Genomic DNA, 22004 nt, shown 5'->3' with positions numbered 1-22004 from the left:
ACTTGCATTTTGCAGTACAGTCCAGACTTCCAGTTCTTTTCAACATGGAGAACAAAAAAAAAATCTGAACAAACAAGCTTACAGAAATATGAAGGAATTATGTAGGCAGCTTCAGTACTATTTATCAAACACTATGCAAATATTATGGGGTAGACTACATATATACATACTAAATGTACACACATGTACATATACATACTCTGATATATACATACACACACATGCAGATCATCATCAAACCCCAATATTCTCAGGGAGGAAAATAGTTCATTATGACCATAGCCAAGTACCAGTGTTTAACTGTTCCAACTGCCAATGGTAAAGGCCTACACACAACCTTCATATCATGGAAAATACCAAAAAAGATCATCAATGACGCTATTTCTTAAGCACAGATGTGCAATGTTCTACCATAACTCCCTCAGCGAGATGAAGCCTGACTTTGTAAGAGGCTTCTTTCCATCAGAACTGATTCATCCAGCACTAACATTATAGTGATGTTTACATATTTGATATTTTGCCAACTGTTGCAAACTTTTTTGCTTATGATATGAGTTGATCAGAGGCATATGACTGCAATTAGCAAGAGACCATGCCCAGAGCAGTCAAACTGCACTGAGACACTGGGTCTATGCACTTGATCTCATACCTGTTAGCTCCAATTTTACGCCATAATAATCACTTGTATAACTATCCTGGGAGCTTCACCATGGGGACAAAGGACTTGCTTGTAACATACTAAGAAGAGTGTAAATAGTGTAAATAAAAGCAGTCTCATGAGTTTTTTTCTTACAAACTTAACTTGGCTGGCTGTCTTACAAAGCCTAAGATGTTCTGTCTTTGTGCCTAATGTTCCATCTGGGAAAGGAGCTGGTATTTTCACTAGCAATATCTTCACCAGGAACATCTGCCCTGCCACCATTTTATTCATCCTGAATCATCACGATTCATATACTAGAAAGCACAACAGAGAATGATTAAAAAGATCATTCAAAGGATTCCTAGCCAAACAAAATTGTTGGAAAATGTTCCTCTTTATCAAGGACAAATACCATAGTTTTTCTGTGTTTGTAATTTCAACCATGGATGAAATAGTTCCTGCAGAAAAGGGTTGCTTCTATTCTTCTTTGAAATATGCACTGCTGCAGAACTCCTTTGAGTTCTCAGAAATAAAATCCAAACCATGCAAAGAATTTCAAATCCTAATAAAATAAAAGAAACTTTCTTTTCTTTTAGTCCTTTAGGGAAAAATAGAGTCCTTCCAGAGTGCTTTTTTCCAAACCATAAAACCAACAGAAAAGATATATCAGCTGTGAACAGCTGTAAACTACTCATATCTTTCCCTTAGTTTTAAAAAGGGGAAAAATGAATCTCTCTGTGCCATACTTTGGGGCTGATGAGCTTTGATTCCATGGAGCTCTGCCAGCATGCACCACCTGACGCTGTGGCTGGGGACAGAGTATTCATCATAGACCCATGCCCATGTAATAAGTACTTTCACCTTTCTTTCTAAAAGACTGGATTTTCAGTCTAGGATGTTCTTTCACATACCTCTTTTCCTCTGAACAGAGACAGGATGGCTTGCTAAATTGGAGTGAGGAAAATATTCCTTAAAAGGAAAAAAAAAAAAAAAAAAAGGGAATGGAGGCAAGGAAAACACTTGAAAGAAAGAAGAAAAAGAGTGTATAGTGTTCATGAAGCCACAAATTTGAAAATTCAATGAAAGAAAGCCATCAGAGGTGCATCCTTTTGATTATTATAACTGAGAGTGCAAAGTTCTTTGTAAATGTATTATGATTTCTGTACCACAATAACAGATAGAGAAAGATACAGAAAGATTTCCCCGCCACCATCTATCAAGCTGCACTGTTTTTTTTAATATCAAGTAGCTCCTGTTGAGCTCATCTAGATGATGAACATTCTTATCAGCTAGCAAATATGAATGACTTATGGGGATAATATTTCAATATATAATGGCACTTCTATATCTTGGATTCTTTTAAGATGTGTGTTATTAAATACTAAATATCAAAGCTGTAAATTATTGTAGCAGCTTTATACAACTAAATTAAATTCAAACAAAACCTAATTTCCTTAATCATTGACTGTAATCCTCCAGGAACATATGCTATTAACTCAGCTACAAATGGCATAGAAACTGTATGACTTCAGTTATTTTATATCAAATTCTAATCCAGGGCAGAGTCTTCAGTATATCTCCTGCAGGGGTTTTAATGCTTTTACAGTCATATTGGCTCTTTACTGGAGAGCTAATCTCTTTATATTGTTTTTTCACTCCTTTATCCATTTCCTTCACACCCTTACTAATCTAGCTAGTACTTTCTAGCACATCTCTTGTTTTGAAAGATTTGCCTCTCCCCATGTTGCAAGAGTCAGGTTTTCCTTTCCAAAACTGGACTAATTTTTTGTTTCACATGTAAAACTGAATCATTCCCATTTGTTTCAACATGGCTGTTAACTGCCACACGCTGTGATCTCTTTATAAGGCTGGCATAACTTCCTCAAAGACATGAGACAAGGATTAGATCATACAGAAATAAACCTTAGAGCCATAGGAGGTAAGACTTTGAGAAACCTCTAGAGCTCTTCCAGTCAGCCCTCTGCCCCAAAGTGTGATCAACTAAACTGCTGATATTCCTGATGTATGGGTCCCTGATCCGTGTTCAAGTGTCTTTCATAATGGAGATTCAAGATCTCTGTGCAATCTGTTTCAGGTCTTCCGTGTCCCTCCTAGCAGGAAAAATCTCAAGACACCTAATGGTAATCTTTCTTGCTGCTTAAGCCTTCTGCATTCTCCCCTCTGGGACTTGGGCTATCGCTGGCCTCCCTGCAGCAGCTCATTTGGCCACTTCTATCTCTTCTCAGTTTTCTCTTCTCTAGACTGAATCACAGTACTCCATTTTAACTTTCTCAGCAGTATTTCTTCTCAAAGGTAGCCTTCAATGGACTCCCAAACCAGCTGTTCCACAGAACATCAACATCATCAACAGATGACTCACATTATTCTAACTTTCTCCTTTTACACAGCCCTCTGTTGCCAGCATGGCCCGCTGGTCAGATAGACAAATGTAATACAAAGTCAGTATTAACTTCCTTCTTTTGTTTGGCACTTCCACCCATGCGAGGACTGGATTGTCCATTGATGGGCTTATCTGGTAAAACAAACTCTAAGATATCTTTAAACACACAGCATTACTGACCTACCAACAAATCTCACTGCATCTTTCCTGAGTACACGCTGTCGTGGGACTGACCTATCCAACTGATCATCTTTTCAAGTTTATGATGTGTCTGTGACGTTAGAATCTCCATGAACAATTAGAATGTGTTGCCCTCATGTCATTTCTTAGTCATCAAGCTCTCACAGAGGAGTATCTTGTTTAAATTATCTCAGTTCTGTCTGTTCCCTGTTTCATTTTCAGTTACGTTTGAGCTTAACACCAGCAGAAGGGCTATGAACCTATAGCCCTCACAACACCATATGGGTGGCTGTTGGCAGGTGATTATCAGTGGTAAGCTCTTGATTTTGCTCTGAGTACAAGGAATATGATTCTGTTGTTTCAAAAAGGCACACTGCACAGCCCATTTATTTACTCAGGCATTTCCTGAGTGAGAAACCTATAGTGAGTGAAGGACCTTTGGTCTTCCTTTTTCTGGGCAGGGTTATTTTTCATGATTCTACTCTCCTATATCCTTCAGCCCCATGGATATTGGCTGGATGGCATTGGTGGGAGCAGTTTGTAGAAAAGTGGCTTGGCTTCAATATGAGAAACCTCTGAGGAAAATTTCGTCTTAGAAGGGTCACAACTTTCAGACAAACATATCCTTATCTTTAAAGTAGAACAATGCTTTTAAATAAGTGAGGAAGTTAGGCCTTTGGAGGGTCATAGTAGGTTCCGTGTCTTCCAATCTGCTTTGGTATTTTACAATAGCATATCTCAACTTCAGAGCTTTGGCAGGAAACATACACAAAAATGGAGCAGGTAACAATTCTCATCCAGGTGACATTTCAGTTTCAGAAGTGTAAATTTAAATAAAAATGTAACTACCATAAGAAATGTCGAGGCAACTCTTACTGTACTCTGTAAGTTACAAACCGTTGCTCCAGAAGGTACTAAAGCTCATTGCAGAGGTATCTGACTTAACAGTCAAACTCAAATGTGACTTTTGTGTCTGACTCTATTGGCTTATTGGGTAACACTGGTGTTAGCCCAGATTTCAGTCTGATTTATGGAATTCCTCACACTTGGGCTGCTTCTTCATCCTGAAGCAGGTTGAAGATTATTCAATACATTAGTTAAATTAAAGCCAATGCAAGTTAAAAAAGCTAAGCAGTGCTGAAATTCAATCAATCAATTGGCTCAACACTAATCTTCACAGCCATGTGTCTGCACACAGGGATTCCAATATTGAAATACATAGCCTCTGCTTTCTGTATTGCACTGTTAAATGAACGATTTCAAAAGTTTCCAAATATGAAGTAAAGCTTTTGTGGGGAGGGGAGAGTAAGGAGGTTTTTGCAGCATCAGCAATGCAGTGGAAGTTTTAGCAAGGAAGATTCACATTAATAGTGTTTCTTACGTTTTGTCTCTTTGCTGGAAATATAGGAAATAAGAACAGAGCTGGGAAGGAAATGGGAACTGGGCGAGACTGCAGTTTCCCTGGCCTTCAGTCCCTGAGATGATAGAGAGGGGACATGCAGAAGCCTTTCCTGCTCAGTGTGGTCAGAGCTGCACAGAGCACTGCAAAGCACCACAGCTTGGAAGCTTGAGCTTCTTTTTTTTTTCTTCTCTCCAAAAAGTTTTCAGGAAGTCTGGGGGAGGGGCAATACCGTTTCTTTTTTGTTATAATGGGCCCCTTTGTGGAGATGGGAGAGGAAAGAGCTGCGTGCCTGCGTTGTGCAGGCTTTGCCGTGATTCCCAGGGCAGCTTCTCTGTGCTCCTAACAGGCACTGGGCCTGCGTGTGGGGAGAGTGGAGAGGGACTGGGCCGGGATGGAGCTGATGGTTCTGCTCAACGCTCTTGTTACTCGCCTGCTGTTCGTGTTGCACTCCCTCATCGGGGTCTGGAGAGTGACTGAAGTGAAGAAAGAACCCAAGTACTGGCTGCTGGCACTGCTCAATCTTCTGCTTTGCCTGGAGACAGGGCTCACGCTCAAGTTTAAGCAAGGCAGAGGCTACAAATGGTGAGCATATCCTGCTGGCTCCAACGGAGCCCCTCTTGCTTCTTTGCATGTACTCTGCTGCAGATGAGGGGCTGCTGCCTGTGAGCGGAGCTGCCCTGGCTTCCTTTCTGCCACGGTTTGAGGGAGCTGCAGTCTCCCTGCTGCTGAACCTGGGGTGGTAAAAAAGTGGTGAAGTCCTGGCTAGCCTGTGGCCAAACCCAGAGGGCTTTCAGGAGGGGCAGCTTTGCAATGGACGAGTTGGGAACCACTCTTTGTACAATAGTGAGTGTGCACCAACAGCTGAAAGAAGGAACTTTGCTGCAGCCAAAAGCTTTGTGTTCTGGAGCTGCCAATCCAGGGTGCAGGGGAAATGGGGGCACGCATTCTCTGGCAGGGTCACTGGGCACCACAATGCCACAGCCAGTCAGGAGCACAGGCAGTGAGATAGATGCCAGGGGCCCCACACCTCTCACCCAGCCAGCCATTTGCTGGCAGGCATCTCATTCCCTGGGACTGCATTCCCTGGGACTGCTACCCACAACAGTGCTATTTCCATGCTAGTGCATGAACAAAAGCTCAGCATCAAATAAAAGATGAGCAGCAAGAACTCTTACAGTAAGAGTCGTTTAAGTGTTTGGATTTGAATGTAAGAGGCTATTCCAGAGGGAAGCCTTCATGCAGGAAAGACTGCCTGGGAAATGAGCAAAATAAGTTAGTCATAGCAGAATTTGCCCAAGCTCTTGGGTTTTTACACGTATGTAAGGAATGACTGCAGACATCTACAGCTCATCAGCACAGTCAGTCAGCCAAACACAAATGGTTGGTGAAAGGGAAGCGGGCACGTAACTAATTGTCCAGGTTTCATTAGGACCTTTTCTTTGTAAAAATCTCAAACTGCAGGTCTTTTATCCCAGTGTCCCTGGGACAAATTCAAGGTTAAAAAAAAAAAAAAACCTAGCAATTTCCATGACCTTATATTTCTGTCTATTGCAGCCTGTGAAACACATTATAACAGAAGTGATGTTGTATGACAATTCTCAAAAGTGTTCTATATCTAAATTTAAGTGTAATAAAAGCAGTGATTCTTTCTGGAATACAGGAAAATTTAACAGCAGAGCACATGTGTAAATCACAGGCAGAGTGAACAGACCCTGTTCACTGGGGTGAGGAAGAGGCAGCAGACACTTCTTGAAGGCACACTCGCTAAACCCATTTTTGGACAACCAAAAAAAAAAAAACAACCATACAGAAAGCAGATTCTTTTCAATGAACGTGTGCTAGAAGTCTGGGCTAAATTTGGCTAGAAGGAAAATGGACGTAGTCCAGCACTTTACGAAGCATAGTAAATGATGTTGTAGGTGAGAACTGCAGACAAACGAGCAGCATCTAATCACAACAGGATAACTTTCTTGCTCTGCAGACACCCACACTCAGAACCAAAAACATCAGCTGCATTTATAGAAATGCCTCCCTTTTTGTCTACTAGTGCAAGCAAAGGACAGTCTCTACCACAGAACTCCCCTGCCTTCACAAGCCTCTCATGCTCTCCATACACTATTGAGAAAAGACAGTTGCTTATTACATCAGCAGAAATAATTAAATAGAGCGTTTGGAGAGAGTAATATTGTGTGCCTGGCCAAGTAATATTTGCTCTACAGTGTTCCTTCTGAAAGAAAGGCAGGGTTAAAGCTCCTGAACTTTCCTGGCCAGATCTGCTATCATTAGCTCAGCACTGCTAACTTGCCAGCTGGATGGATTTCTCATGTGCTCAAGTCCTATAGGAAATAGTAAAATAAAATAGTCCTCCCATTCAATTGAGAAGTGTGTTCTCTCCCAAAATAACTAGACTAAAACCCCACAGAATCACTAACTTCAGGAAGAGGAAAACAAACAAACACTCAAGCACACCTTCTAACCCAAGAACAACCAAAATGTAAAAAAGGAAATACAAACCAACTATAAAAAGCAAACAACACATAACAGCTCAAGACCACCTTATATAGAAGGATTAACTGAAACTTTTCGGAGCAGTTCAGCAAACAAGTGATTTTCCTAAGCAGCTGGATTTTTGGTTGTTTTTCTTCCTCAAAACAATCTCCTCTGAAAAAGTCATTATTACAGAAATAAAGGTACATTCCAGATGTGAGCTAATAATACATCCAACTAATTTGACCAAAACACAATTATAAGCAATTTAAGTTCACTGCCATGTGTGCTGCTGACAAGACAGATGGAACCAAACAAGTGTCCTGAAGCTGTCCTCACTGTTCTGCCTGAGATGTCCATGTGGTGCAGAGGCTGCTGTCACTCTCGGAAGCATCGCTGTGATGCTCACTCCATACTATGGCAGGGCTGGCATTGGACAGCCTCATTCGTAATCCAAAATAAGAATTGCAAAATGAAAAAATAAAGTCATACGTTTCATAGGAAAACATACAATCATAGAATGGCTTGGGTTGGAATGGACCTTTAAGATCATCTAGTTCCAACCCCCTGCTATATGCAGGAACACCTCCCACTAGAATAGGTTGTTTGCAGTCCTATCCAGCCTGGCCTTAAGTGCCTCCAAGGAAGGGGGCATTCACAACCTCACTGGGCAACCTGTTCCAGTGTCTCACCACCCTCATGCCTGAATAAACTCAGTTCAAGAAGCTTTAGATGATAAAGCTTCACCATCACAAGTTATAGAAGAGAGTAACAAGAAAAAGGAACTGGAGAAAGAAATCCTAAAAAGATTAGACAGTTGCCAGCACAAGTGGGGGAAGAAGGGCAAGGCCCATTTTCATAAATCATTTTAGTCTGCACTGAAAAACATTAACTAAAGAAATGTCTTCAGCAAAGTTGTTTCCAACTTTTCTGTGTCACCAGGATCCTAATCAAGAGCCTCCATCCCAGCACTATCCAGTGGAACAACTCTAGATGTAGACATCCCTGCTCATTGTAGGGGATTTGGAGCAGATGACCCTTATAGGTCCCTTCCAACTCAAGTGATTCTATGATTCATCCTTCCTCAAATCTAAAAGATCACATCAGTTAGACTTTTTTTGTTGTTAGTTTGTTTTAAATGCTGAGAATGGATGGAAATACATGATGGAAATACAAACAGCTAAAAAACTTGGGTAGTTTTTGAGAAGAGATTTTAAATAAACTATATATGATCTTAGGCTTACACAAAAAAAAAAAAAGTATAATTCATAACATTGACAGTGTGAGAATTCAGCAAGAATTGCAACTCTTATTTGCAGTTATAGCCCAATGTGAACTGTAATGTAAGTAGAATTCTCCAGGTCCAACTGAGATAATAATGGAGAATACAAGATATTTACAATGTGATATAATACCAAGCTATCTTTTCCTTTGCAGGTTTTCTCCAGCAATCTTTTTGTATCTGATTTGCATAGTACCATCATTATGGCTACTGGAAATTCACCATGGGACACAGGTATTTATTATGCAACATGATGGACTGGCTTGAAGTTGATTATCTGATGGTTTGGATTTAGGTATAAATGCCAGACCTTGATCCAATTTTCCATTTTATGCTGGTAGGCCTCCCAGACTGGCTGGGACTATGGACAACTGTGCATTTCCTAATATCAAGTAATGAATCTCTTTTCTAGCTAAATTGAGACTATTTGTATTTGGCTGAGAAACTGAAGACTAGAAGTATGAAATACAGCATTTCAGCCCCAGGTTATCAGCTTGAATCTTGCTCAGGATGGTAAAAGAATTTCATTGCTTTAGAGGCCTTTGTAAAATAAAATAAGAGTTTTATGCATTTACAGGCAAACTCCAAGCAAGCCAAAATTGCGGTAACTATTAATTAAAAGGCTCTTAAATTACCTCATGTATACTGCAAACTAGAAGAATATTCACAGATTCCCACCACAGATTAGCTGTTGTGCTAATTTCTCTGTGCTGTACAATGATCTGGGAAGGGGAGTCTGGATTCCACTTCAGGATCCAAATATGTGGCAGCAATTTTAAAGGCAGTGATTCCTCTGGCAACTGAGGTCACCAGTTAGGATGAAGACAAAGTCAACAGCCCATGCCGAGCATGTGAGTCCTTCCCCCATGCCAGCTGCTTGCAAGTCCCCATAGAACTTCCTTCCATGCAGTGTAAAAGGGGATTTTTGCATGCCCCAGGATTTTTATACAACCTTAGCAGAAAATGACCTGGTAGGAGCGAAAGTGATAGAAGATGATACATTAATTAGACTAAGGAGACACAGTCCCTTATTTTCTCTTTTGAAATATTGTTACAGCCCCCAGAAGTGTAATCAAATATTCAAAATTGTGTTTACACTGAAAATGCCTGAGGCTTTTTCTAAATACAGCAGCAGGAATTTATTGTCATCTTGTTTTGCCAAATCTCCTTAAACAGTCACAGACAGGTAACGTGGATATTGAGAACATTTGTCATAGTTAAATCTGGTCCACAAAACAGGCTAATTCTGTAGTCAGAGGCAGCAGTTTATTTCCCAAAATGATGTTAGAACATGGCATATTTTGTTCTTATTGATACACTGTTACTATGAATTAAAGAGGGAGTATATCAAGTTAACAGCTTAGTTTATACCTGGAAAAATAGGATAGAGAGTTCTAGAAATGCACCATCGAACAGATTCAAAAGCAGCACTTCTAGACAAGGAGCAGTCCTCGTAACAATATCAGACAGCACCCAGATAATGTATTATATCTTCTGGTGAAAGTTGTGCTGAAGTGTTCCTTATGAAAATAATACCAGAATGGCTCCATACTTTTTGTACACACACTATCAGAACAGTTTGTGGTCTTTGAGGCAACAGAACTTTGATCTCTTGTTGAAAACCTAAGCAGAAACATCAACCGCTTGTGCTGGTGCTGTTACTTCAGGCATGTGCTAATGCACAGTTTCTCCTGAAGACTGAGACAATTCTGCCTCCGAGTACTGGACAGAAGTAGTGCCATTCAAAGTGGAATACTGACTGCATGAAAAGTACTGCTTTGCAGTGAAGCATCTGGGGATGAAATGCATCTTTGGGAGACTCCATAAAATAAATTAAATCATACTGAGCAAAAGAAATTGCTGTCAGCAAAACAGAGCAGCAAGAAAATTAAAACCATTTATTCCATTAAGAAACAATAATAATTCCTCAAATGCATAAGACTTCAGATGAACAAATGCCTCTTAGCTTTTCAAATACCTTGTATATTACTACCACAGCGAAACAGATGACCATCTTTAGCAGAGGTTACCTGACTGCCAGGACAGTATTCACGCAAGTGTCCTGCTCAAAAGTAAGATGGATACTTGGTAAACCTTTAAATACATTTAACCACTAAGGAAATAACCAATTTTCCTGTCCATTCCCTCAGCCTCATTCAAACATGGGATTCTCTTACCAGCTAAAATTCCACTGTATCACTCTTCCAAAAGAGATACTATGCATCATTTCTCCCTTCCCACACTCGTTGTCTTCCTCAATTGGGAAGACAGCTTAAGCAATCTTTTCTCCCTATGTTACATTTCAGCTTTCTAGTCGAAGCAAAATGAAGCAAAGTCACAATACTGAATTTGACATCGTGTGTGTTGCCATAGTGACGGCCACACTGCTTCCAGCGATGCAGAGCGAGGGGTACCTGTTGCTTAGCAGGGGCTGTCAGCTTCCACATGGTAACAGGGCTGAGGGCACTCTACCCTGCTATTCCAGCAGCAATTTTATCACCTTAGTGCTGGGTCTGCTGCAAAAAGTTTTAGCTGACCTCATTTCTATCTGGTACTGAATAAGAAGCAAATAGAAAATTGCTGGATTAGTTCAGTATTTCAGGGGGTCCCCCTGCACCCCAAGCAAGATCTTTGCAAGCTGGGCACTGAGAAAATATATCATGCAAAACAGTTTCCACTTTGATGATGTTTTATAGATCAGAGGAATATCAGCTTCATTTCATAAGAAACAAAAGAAGTAAACCTACTAGAATTTCTGTAAGATGTGTACAATTTCTTCCTGTTCTATTTTTGCACAATAAACATTAAGCACTTTTGTTCAGCTACATGCACATCCGGACACCTATGAGTAACAAGACTGTAGAACTAAGAAGGTAAACCATGTTCATCTGCCTATGAAGCTTAGTACTGGCTTCTTCCTTGTCACATTCCCATTAAGTCACTGTGCATACATAATTAGCTAGGCAGATATGCCTGGCACCAACAGGCCTATTTACATGCATATACATGATGTAAAATAAAGGTTATTTTCCTAACTTTCAAGTGAATCACCACCACAATCACCTCTTAATAAATATTCAGAGGAACAATTCAAAAGAAGAGAGGAACCTACTGAAATTAAAATTAGAGGTTGATTTAAATACCTGACTCTGCAGATGCAGTTCTCCATTTCCAGCCTGCAGGCAGAGCAGTTCAGATCTGGTTCTAAGGAACACTGTTTGGTCAACGTTCTTGGAGCCATGCATCCCCCATCAAGTCAGGAATGGTTTCAAAAATTGCATATTAGGAGCCTATGAAAGACATAAATAAAGTCAACTTATTTTTTTAACCATTCTCTATGCCTATGCGCAGCTAGATAACAAAACAAGCCCACAGCAGGCTGTGCAGGAGCAACCTGTAGGGACAACCTGGGAGATCAGCCCCAAAAGGCAGCAGATAGGCAGAACCCCAGATCCTGTCTGTCCCTGTGTCCACGGCCAGAATTTCAAGACCTCCCTTCCCCAAATGGAAATATTTCCCCAACATCTTGGTGACAATCTTTCAGTGCTGTCACACCCATTGTGCAATAAGCCATGCATTCAGTTTCAGAGCTGTTATCACCAATTCCAAAAGAACAGGCATTGACTTTTTTCCAGATTTTTCAGGCCACAGGAAGTTGCTCCATTTATCTACAATGTCAGGCAAGAAGCAGCACTTGCTCAGATATGAGCAGTATCATCAGAGACAAAGTAAAAGGGGATCTGAAGTTTTTTAGGCTCTGACATTTGCTGGAAAATGTTGCCCATTTATTGGCAGGCATTATGCTGAATAGAGCTGCTTAGTATGCACGCAAACATTCCAATTGTTGCAGAAAATCACTCCTTGTGCAATAAAATGGTGGGGGGCCCAGTGGAGTTGTTTGGCGTTCTCTGGCACAAGTAAAGGGGGATAGAAGTCTTTCGTGACAGCCTGGTTTGATTTTCTAATTACTCCTTTTTTATTACAATGAAATGCTAAAGGCTGTTATGAAGACAGATGTTAGGAGCCAGGCCCCAGCTACCCCAAGAGCTTCTGCTGGACAAAGGCAGAAAGCAATGCACTTCCCACTGCTGAGTCACTGCGCTGCACCCAGCAGTGTGCTTTAGCCAACATTTACTTTCCCACAGGATCCAACGCCTACAAAAACTAAAGCACCAATTTTTGTACTCTGCAGGGGCAGGCAACATTACAGACCCATTTCTTCTAGTTATTCCTGAATCTCATCTCTTACATTATGAACTTCCTGCAAAATAGGCAAAGTTGCAGGGAAAGGAAGAGGGAAAATACAACCCAAATGCCCCCGCAGCTCAGCTCTATTCATTGCAGCCTTGAGGGAAATCACAGAAGAAAACAATTGCATTTTTAGAGAACTTATTTTGGACAGTAGAAGCTTAAAACAGATACTTGGAAAACAAGTTTGGATCCAGAGCCTCTGATCATAAGCATAAGATAGCAGACTGAGCGAGTTCTACCTACTGTACCATTCTAGGCAGAAAGAGACAATGTAGGAAACCCGGCAGCCCATTGAAGAGAGCTGCAGAGTGCAGTTTTAGCAGAAAACGGTATGACCTGCTCCATCAGCCTTTGGATTTACATCTGCTTCTGCAGAACAGTCCTGCAGCTTCCCCAGGGCCTACCAACACATCTCACATCAAGACTGCAGGCCTCTTTCAGCCATAGAACGCATCTGCTGCCTGTGCACGATGTTAATGCTTATGTAATGGTTTTGTTCACAACAGTATTGCAGTAATGAGCCTGAAGCTGTTCAGTTGAATGTCACCAATCAAGATATCAGTCAGTCTCCAGAGATCAGTGAGGGAAGCGAGAGAATAGATCACCACATCATTCGGACGGTAGGTGGGACACCTTTTCCTGTTCCTATCAGTGAACTTGTGAAATGTTGGGAAAAAGCAATTGGAGAGGACTGTCATATCTATACGGGCAATCTCTTTAAATAGTGACCAAAAGAAAACGCAGCTTACACAAAGCCATATGGTAAAAGTGGCCAGCATGTCACCAAGTACTAACACTTGTTGGTAAGAAGTCTCATACTGTTCTCCTCAAAACCTAACTGAATTTATTATGTCTGGATGACGATTCTGCAAATAATATTAGCTAAAAAATGACAATAGGAAAAAAAAAGTATGGAGAAAGAATCAGTACTCGTTATCCAAAAATGTTATTAACATGCCTTTTTCAAATTATATCCACCACATAGAAATTATTTCCTCTAATGCTACGTGAAGGAGATCAAAGGCGGGCTGAAGGACTAATGCCATCTTTAAGCTAAGTCTCCTGAAGTTACAGCATGTTACTATTGTTGTGTTTTAAACAGGCTAAAGTCTTTGTGAATCAGCTCTCCACAATCTGTGAGACTGTATGGACCCTGGCTCTCCACCAGACCTTTCTACTACTTCTAGTAGTTGGGAGATGGCTTCTCCCCATTGGGGTTGAAATCACCAGGGACCAGTTGTCCCAGCTGCTTCTCATGTTTGTAGGAACAGCAGCAGATATACTTGAATTTGCTAGTGAAACCCTGGACATTGAGGATGTGCGGTAAGGAATATTTGCTGACATAAATAATTTGCACATTACAAAAGAGATTTGTTCAGTTTGAAGCTTTGTTTTTGCTGTCTGTGGCATCCAGACCACTAAAACTGTATTCCCTCCGATAACAGAAGGCTACAATCAAGGGCTCTGCTTTCCTACTGTCTTCTTTCTGCTGTAAAAGACTTAGCAGTCTGATGAGCTTTGTTAGATATTATTCATCCATTGCTAGCAGAGAAACACATCACATTCATCACAACAAAAGGGTACAAAAAGCCAAACAACTAGCATAACTGCCATGGGGCATCAGGTCGGAAAGCTACAGCAGCTGAAACTCTGGCTACATACAGAACTTCTCAGGTGAATGAATTGTTTTAGCCTGACATGGAAGTAACTCAAGTTTGCTTTAGTGACTCATTATCCAAGTTGATTCTTTGGTTACTTCATTTGTAGTTTCTTCTTCACAATAGAACAACAGTGTTCAAAAGTAAGAAGAAAGGGAACAGCCTAGTTCTGCTGTGAATTTTCAACACTGCACTCTCTCCCAGAGAATGTAAGCCCACCTCCCTCTCACAGCAGTGAGAGCTGAATTGTGAACACCTATCACAAGGAGAAAGAATCACAGAAAAGGTTCTCCTGCAGACCCTATTCTTTTTTTTATTTTATGTTTCAGTATCGCAGAAAAGGCTTTATAGGAGGGAAAGAAGTCCTTCCGACTAGGAAGAGAAGCTTCAGGCTTGCAGGGAATATGTAATCATTACATATGGTATTAAGGGTAAAGATAGACACTGTAGCTCAAAGTAGAGATATTTCCATATACTTATAACATCAGCATCAGGAATTTAGTGTAATTGCACAGCTGGAACATGTGAACTAAGCAGCAAAAATTCCACACCAAAAAGTGCCTGTTTTCCTCAGTATTACTAGTATCACTTGGAAACACGCATTAATCACTGTTTAGCTCAACCTCCCTTTAAATGACATTCTAAATACTACAGAAAACATTTTTGTTAACACAAAAGGAAACCGCTTTTTCACTGTTACTACTTTTTCTCCTCCCATAGGAAGAATTATATTCTCATAAATGCAATTCTCGCTGTATGGACCTGGAGTATGTTACAGTTTCCACTTGATCTTGCAGGTTAGTACTTACACACAGACAAGAAATAAGAACATGTGCTTTAAGGTTTTGCTGGCATGTCTTGTGATTGTGCACAGGCTACAAGCTATATCCAGGGCTTCTGCTGAAGAGCAATTCATATGACAAAGATAGTGACACTTTCTGAAGACCTATTGTGGTCTCTTTCGAAGAAGCATTTGTTTCTGGCTAACTTCTGTCTTCCGGATAAAATACTGCTTCCAGAAAAAGTGCAACTGCAGTACTGAAGCGTTGCTCTAGTTGCCTGTTACTGCCGTAAATTTCATTCTGTTAGCTCCTGGGTTAGATCTGGTCATGGAATCTATCATGATTCCAATGTGGGGAGACTACTGGATCCCACAGAGAAATAGGCAAATATCAGCCACAGGGAACAACACAACCTACACATAGATGCCGCAGGCTCTCAAGGGGTTACCACTGGACACGCTACCTGATTACAGGGAACTTGCAAGACCGTGCTTTGTTGGGACTGTATATTCTTATTCTAAACTAAAAGGCCCAACATTCAGCTAACTTGGGCTAGTATTTGCCTGCAGGCAGAAAGGCTTCCTTAGGTCAAAGGAGATAATAAAAATCTATTTATTTCAACCCTTTTGGCCTCCAATATCAACAAGTTTGCAAGTAAACTGTATCAGTCTGAAGATAAGTTACCCACACCACCATCTTCTATAAAACTGATGACTACTAGGTTGACACACCTAAAGTAATGAACGAATAAATTAATAATGAAAAATGATTCCTGAAATTTTTCATTAGCTCTCTTTTTGTGGACAGCACTAGGCTTTGATTTCAATTTTGAAGGTAGGAAAATATTTCAGTACTTCAGCTCACCTATCACCTTCTGAAAAAATAATGTTGCAATTTATCACAGATAAATTTTTTTGTTACTGTAACATATATTCTCTTAAAGATGCACAAAGTTTAAAAAAAAAAAAACAAACCCACTACACATACCCAAATAAATTCAAATGTTACTTAAAGAAACCCTGCATTAATTTAAGTAAAGCAAGATGTGTGTTGTGCTTTTTTTTTTCCTCTGGCTGTTGCTTTTCCGCCTATTTTTCTGCTATAGTTACATTTAACTGGTGCTCAATAACTTAATTCTTAACATGTTGACTATGGGTGCAGTTTATTTTAGTTAACTATACAGCTGCACAAATACTACTTTTCATTCAGACATCAGACTGTTTACTTGCATGTAACTGTGACCTAAAAAAGCAATTCATTGATGCTATATAAAACTACAGCAATGAAGTTAAGACTATTAAGAACGCATGAGCTATTAAAAATTACCTGCTGCTGGTGAAGCTTTGCCTACTGGGTTCAGAACAAGTGTTTCCCCTTCTACAGCTCATTCTCCGCTCTTAAGTCTCATCTTTTTTTCCTTTTCCCCATGCTACCTCAAACAATTGAGTTATTGTGGTAAGCTGTGCTACTTGGTGATTGGTACCACATCACAGTAACTACTGGTTTTATACTAATGTAATCCCATCGTCAGAGAAATAGATTAGTTTAGCTTCATGAATTTTCATAACATGCAGCCATACCTACCACACACAAAGCTGTCTGATGACCCTTCTCTAGATGCCACCAAAAGCATTCCAGCCCACCACTGCTTCTGTAGATAAAGACCTGTGCATCCACACAGGTTCCAGCAGTTGCATGCAATTTGCTGTCCAGAAGGCTGAGAGTTTAAGTCTTACAAGGCAAGCAGGGACTACGGCTTCTTCCTGACAATAATGCTTGATACTGCCTCTCACCAAACATGACATAAACTTATTATAACACAAGGAAAAGGCAACAGTCTGCAACTGAATCTCTTACAAGCAAGGTCTTAGCTTGGAACCAGCTGAAGTGTTCCCATTCAAGGTGCTTTTTCTTTCTTAATTCATGTTAGCTTAGCACATTGATTTAACAGAAAAGTATCTGGGAAAGTTGTTGTAGAAAAATTAAGTGAACTTCTAGTTTTGATACTGATAGCTTTGTGGGACAGAAAAGGGGAAATGGGTTTTGGTTCTTCTTGACAGATTATGTAAATGCCTGCTTAACTTAAGATCCCAGAAATGGGATATGCTTTACATTGAATTGTTCACACTTGAATGCACTTATAATCCAAGCTACCTAAAAGCTTCCCTTTAGCTCAATCCTAGCTAAGTTCTAAGAGAGCTGTTTTAACATGTATGTTTTATTTCCAGTACAGCATATTGGCTGCAAACCAACTGCATCGAGCAGGCAGATCCCTAGCCTGCTGCTGTGCAGGTATAGCGCAGAGCTGTGGAACATCGGGGTGAGCTTGTTCATACAGGATGGTCCCTTCTTCATTGTGCGTTCAATCCTGATGGGCCATTTTCGAATATTCAACCAGATGCTGGTGTTTTTTACAGCTAAGAATATCTTAGTTGTGATCCTACAACTGTATCGCTTGGCAGTGATAACGTTAGACTTTCGCACTACTATTCTGCAAAAGAGCAGGAAGGGAGAAGTTGGCTGTTGCCCATGTGAGCCTTACGAAGCCACTACTCATGGTACTGCTGAGCAGGTCGCCGAAATGAAAGAGTGTGTTGCTTTACCACTGAAAGAGGAACCCCAGTCTCCGTTGGAAGAGCAGTAAGCACCGTGACTGACTCAAGACCAGTTTCAGCTGGTTCAGAAGGGCCTATTTGTATGGTGAAACTCACTTTGAGCACAACTCATCTCTTCCACTAAGAGATTAATAATTTCTCCTAAACTGTAGGGGAAACTTCTGAAGAAAAAAAAAAAATCATAGAAGTGGGACATTTTGTATCCCATTGGATTGTGTGGGTTTTTGACCAGTTCCCTACTATATTATTTGCAGGGATTTTGTAGTCATAGTTGGTAGTAACAAGAAAGGTTTGGCACACTAACAAAGTTGATTATAACCTTTGGTGGCACTTTGCTAATGTATGTACTTGCCTGTATTCAGATAGAAGGATAAGCCTATCCCAATGGAACAGAGGAAGCATAGAAGCGTTTAGCCCTACTTTAGTGTTTGGGCTACAGCTGAGATGAATGTTATGATCACTGTGCATAGCAGCAGCTACAGCAGCAACAACTGCAGATATTCAAGGGAATGGGCATAACAAATTCCTCCTGTTACCATGACATCTAAACACTGTTCATTCAGAAAAGTTAGGAAAAGCATCACTGAGTGGCTACCCCATTTCTGGCTAGATTTTCAGTATAAAAACTACAAAACACCATGAAATGCCACAAAAAAAAGACTGTCTTTTAGGATCTGCATAGTCTGAATAATCTAAACTTTACAAATAAATAGACATATTAAAAACATGGGAAAATGCCCAAAGACCTGTTTGTCACCTAGTCATTTTCTACAGAGGTACTTGCCTTTATATTTCTACCAGTCAGAACACATACAAGAAAATTTATATTATATATATATATATATCTATAACAAATTTGTAATTTTGTAATTTTTATTTCCTGCTACATTGCGTTAGAAGTTGAGGGCAGATTTTAAGCGTTGTCATTTTATAGTATTTTATTATTTTTAAGTGTCCTGACTCAGGTGTACAATCTAATAAGAAAGAAAATTGTCCTGTCAAATGTGAGCAGTGCCATCTAGACAAAAGAATTCTGACTTGAGCTTCAAATTTCATGAAGCACCACTAAATACCATGGAATCATTTGGCCTATTTAGTGTCAAGGTCTTTTTTTTTTTTTTTTTTTTTTTAAAAAAAAAAAAAAAGGCTTTTTGTCATGCATTTACTTCTGTGTTTGGGGTGAATAGCATGAGATGTGATTCATTTCTTCCAGGAACACTTTACATCAATTTAAGACCAATGACCCTGCTGGGCTTAGCTCAAAAGATAAGTAAGTTTTGAAAATCCATCCCAGAATCATATGCTCACTCAAAATGGCATTTCTACAGACTTCTGCATCCACTTTTAATGAGATCAGAAAAGCATGTTAAGAAGAAAAATCTCACAAACAGGAAGTGACCTAATTAAGGTAATTTCCTATATTAAGCAGCCCCAGTTTTACCGAGGACTTCAGCTATCTAAAAACAAAGAATCTGTTTAGGAATGCATTAAAGTCTTCCTTCCGCCACCACAGCAGTCATATGCTTATTAGACTAATAAGCAGCGACATATTTATCCCCTGAAAGATGTACTCATTTAACAACGAACATATTTTAAAATTTCCCAAACACGCAAACCTGTGTTTGAATTTGTGAGCTGTTAAACATTGTGATCTGTTTCATGTAGGATCAGGCCCCTTCACTAGGACAGAACAAAATACATAGCCATTAAGAAACAAGTCTTACACACTCACAGCCCTTTCTACCACTTGTACCTTAGTAATAACATGCAACACATCCTGCTCTTCTCACTTTGAGCTTCTGTCCAGCAGAATGAAAAAAGTCAGTTACCATTTGCAGTGCTGTTGTAAAGTTGAAATATTTAGAGTTGAATGCAACTTTTGTAGGCAAAGAAGCTAAAGTGCTGCTGCTGACCCACTGTTGTGTTGTCTAAAGCCTTTCACACCAAGGTGCATTTAGAATCAGCTGGTAGCACTGTTAACATCTCTTCTTTGTTGATGCAAGCCAGATCTACTCACATTCATTGAGTTCACCACTTGCTGATGTAATAATTTACCCTGTTAAAAGGATCCTTGCTAGTTAATTTGATCTTCCTAGAACATCATTTGAAATTCACCAGCAAAAAAATTGCAAGTACTGGCTACCTATTTAAGGACTTAGTTCAACAACAAGCTGCCTACCAGGCTCAGCCTGCAGCAAATGCAAGATTCCCTGGAGACAGCAATATAAAGACTAGTCACAGCAGGAGTATTATACAAGGAACTGTATTTCCTAGTCTTCAGGCTGTTTCATTTTAAGCAGCAGTAAAGCTCTTAATCAGACTTACTTTGAGAATAACTCACTGCAATGCTAGGTTCATTACTAGATTCCATTGTTATTCAGACAAATACAAAATAGACTAGATCCACACCCTCATGCTTAGGACAGAACACGTTTGGACTTCCTTTTTCCTTCTCACCACTATGGGCAAAGACAGATCACTTAAAAGCAAGGGAAAGAAAGAAAAACAAAGCACTTAAGTGGCAGACAGCCCACCCTCCTGCCTGTGCAGAGAGGGGAAATTGCATTTGCTGGGTAGCAACAGCAATGACTGACAGAGTGCATTTCTAATTCATTGAGAAGACTGGATAGCAATTAAAAAGTCTAGTGATTTGTATGGTCGGTCACAGCAGCAAATCCCAGTGGGAAATCATCTTCATTTTCCTCTTGCAAATTTCTTGAGAAAGATGACAACAGAGCTGTTTTGCAGCAGGTTGAGTTTTGCAGCATGGCATTGTACTGGTGCCTTTCAGAGTGCCACGCTATGCAAGTAAGTGGTAGAATGCATTCTCTTGAAGATCTGACAACTGGTGTCATGCTTGTTATCCAGAAAATGCTGCAGTAAACTGTCAGAATTGGGAAAATTCAACCCTTCTAAGTAGGAGGATTTCAGAACTATTTTAACTGTTATCTCCTGAGTCAGGAGAATCACATTCCTAAATCTCTTCAGCAAACAGATATCTAGCTCTTACAGTTATTTATTCTCGTTGTTTCTGCTTTGTCCTTCTAGATTATTCTATGTAGGTTGCTCCAAAAGTATCTCTATTTATGTCCATGAAAACTACAACAAATGCAAAGTGTACCACAACACTATTTGACAGCACACTCTACAAAACACTATTTGTTAATATGGTCCCCATCAGTAGCTGTGCATCTGCACCAGTGATGAACCAGAGCTGCATGCTGTGCCTGTAGAAATTTGCACCAGCAGAGGAGACACACTGTCACTGTTGCCACTGCTGAAATTCACCACTGCCACCTCATCGTGCTCACATCCACATCCACAAATAAATAAATCAAAAGCAACAATAACCATTATTTTATTTCATTTTTGCTGGTATTTTAACTGTACTGTATTTTCTGGTACTGTGTGAAAATAGAAGAAAACGTTCAATTACTTCTTAAAAACTCCAACTTTATCTTGAAAATAAAAGGCAGTTACCTCAGGCATAGTTGCCAATTTATTGTGTGTGAACTGAACGTTATATGTTTCAATTAATTATATTTTCCACACGCTGCTTTTCTTTCCCATCGTTAAGTTAATTACTTAGGCCAGAATCTGACTGCAGTCATTGCTTTGAAAGCCCACAGTTAACTGCAGTAAATTCTTCCCTACTTTGGATAGATGTCTTGACTCAGAAAGACCCTTTGCTTCCAAACACGCAAATCACAGGGTAATCCCAGAGAAGATTGAATAAAAGCACACAAATACATGTGTGATTTAGATACCATACCATGCCTAATACGTGAAGGTTTTTATTGGTTACGATGTGCGAGACTGCTAGTGACCATGCTCTGCAGACATCTGTAAAACACTTACAGAAATGCCCAAATGTTACAGATGCTTTAAGCTTAGAGCTCCAAACACTAGGTATATGATGAACAGCAAACCAATTTGGAAGAAAGTTTTTAAGATCCCCGAAATATGTTATTTCCATGCAGGTTTCCTCAGTTGACGAAAACTACCTAATCATTATTTCCCCCTCAATAATAAAATAGGTTTTCTAGCATTTGGAAATGACTAATGCATCTTTTCAGCTTTGAAATGAACCAAAATTTTGGTTTGGATTACTTACTGGTTAACCACATTTGTAAAGATTTTGCTGTTACTTTCTTGCAGATAGCTGTCAAACCATACATACAAATCAGTGGATCAGTAGTTTTTCTGACCGCTGCTGCTGTATGTCTAAATACGGTTTCTCCTCTCCCTGACTTGAACAGTGCCATTTTAAAATAGTATTGAGAGAGATCTCTGATCTTCCTTTAAC

General features: G+C 39.9%; 1 protein-coding gene across 1 annotated transcript; it reads left to right on the top strand.

Annotated features, from left to right (window-relative positions):
- Window positions 1-4755: 4755 nt before the first annotated feature.
- On the top strand, window positions 4756-21416 carry TMEM26 (transmembrane protein 26). The gene is made up of 6 exons (XM_048946443.1): window positions 4756-5205; window positions 8548-8626; window positions 13150-13263; window positions 13746-13966; window positions 15022-15098; window positions 17312-21416. The coding sequence occupies exons 1-6, from the start codon at window positions 5015-5017 to the stop codon at window positions 17725-17727; spliced, it is 1098 nt and encodes a 365-aa protein (XP_048802400.1). The 5' UTR covers window positions 4756-5014; the 3' UTR covers window positions 17728-21416.
- The last annotated feature ends 588 nt before the right edge of the window (window positions 21417-22004 follow it).

The sequence above is a fragment of the Lagopus muta genome, chromosome 5, assembly GCF_023343835.1.
Source record: "Lagopus muta isolate bLagMut1 chromosome 5, bLagMut1 primary, whole genome shotgun sequence".
NCBI classification, from domain to species: Eukaryota; Metazoa; Chordata; class Aves; order Galliformes; family Phasianidae; genus Lagopus; species Lagopus muta.
This window is presented reverse-complemented; position numbering and strand designations above follow the sequence as displayed.

Excerpts from the sequence above, each read along its gene's own strand:
- TMEM26 (XM_048946443.1), top strand. The coding sequence starts at position 5,015 with ATGGAGCTGATGGTTCTGCTCAACGCTCTTGTTACTCGCCTGCTGTTC. Across the intron at positions 8,627-13,149 it reads AAATTCACCATGGGACACAG|TATTGCAGTAATGAGCCTGA; the intron begins GTATTTATTATG and ends TGTTCACAACAG. Across the intron at positions 13,264-13,745 it reads ATCACCACATCATTCGGACG|GCTAAAGTCTTTGTGAATCA; the intron begins GTAGGTGGGACA and ends TGTTTTAAACAG.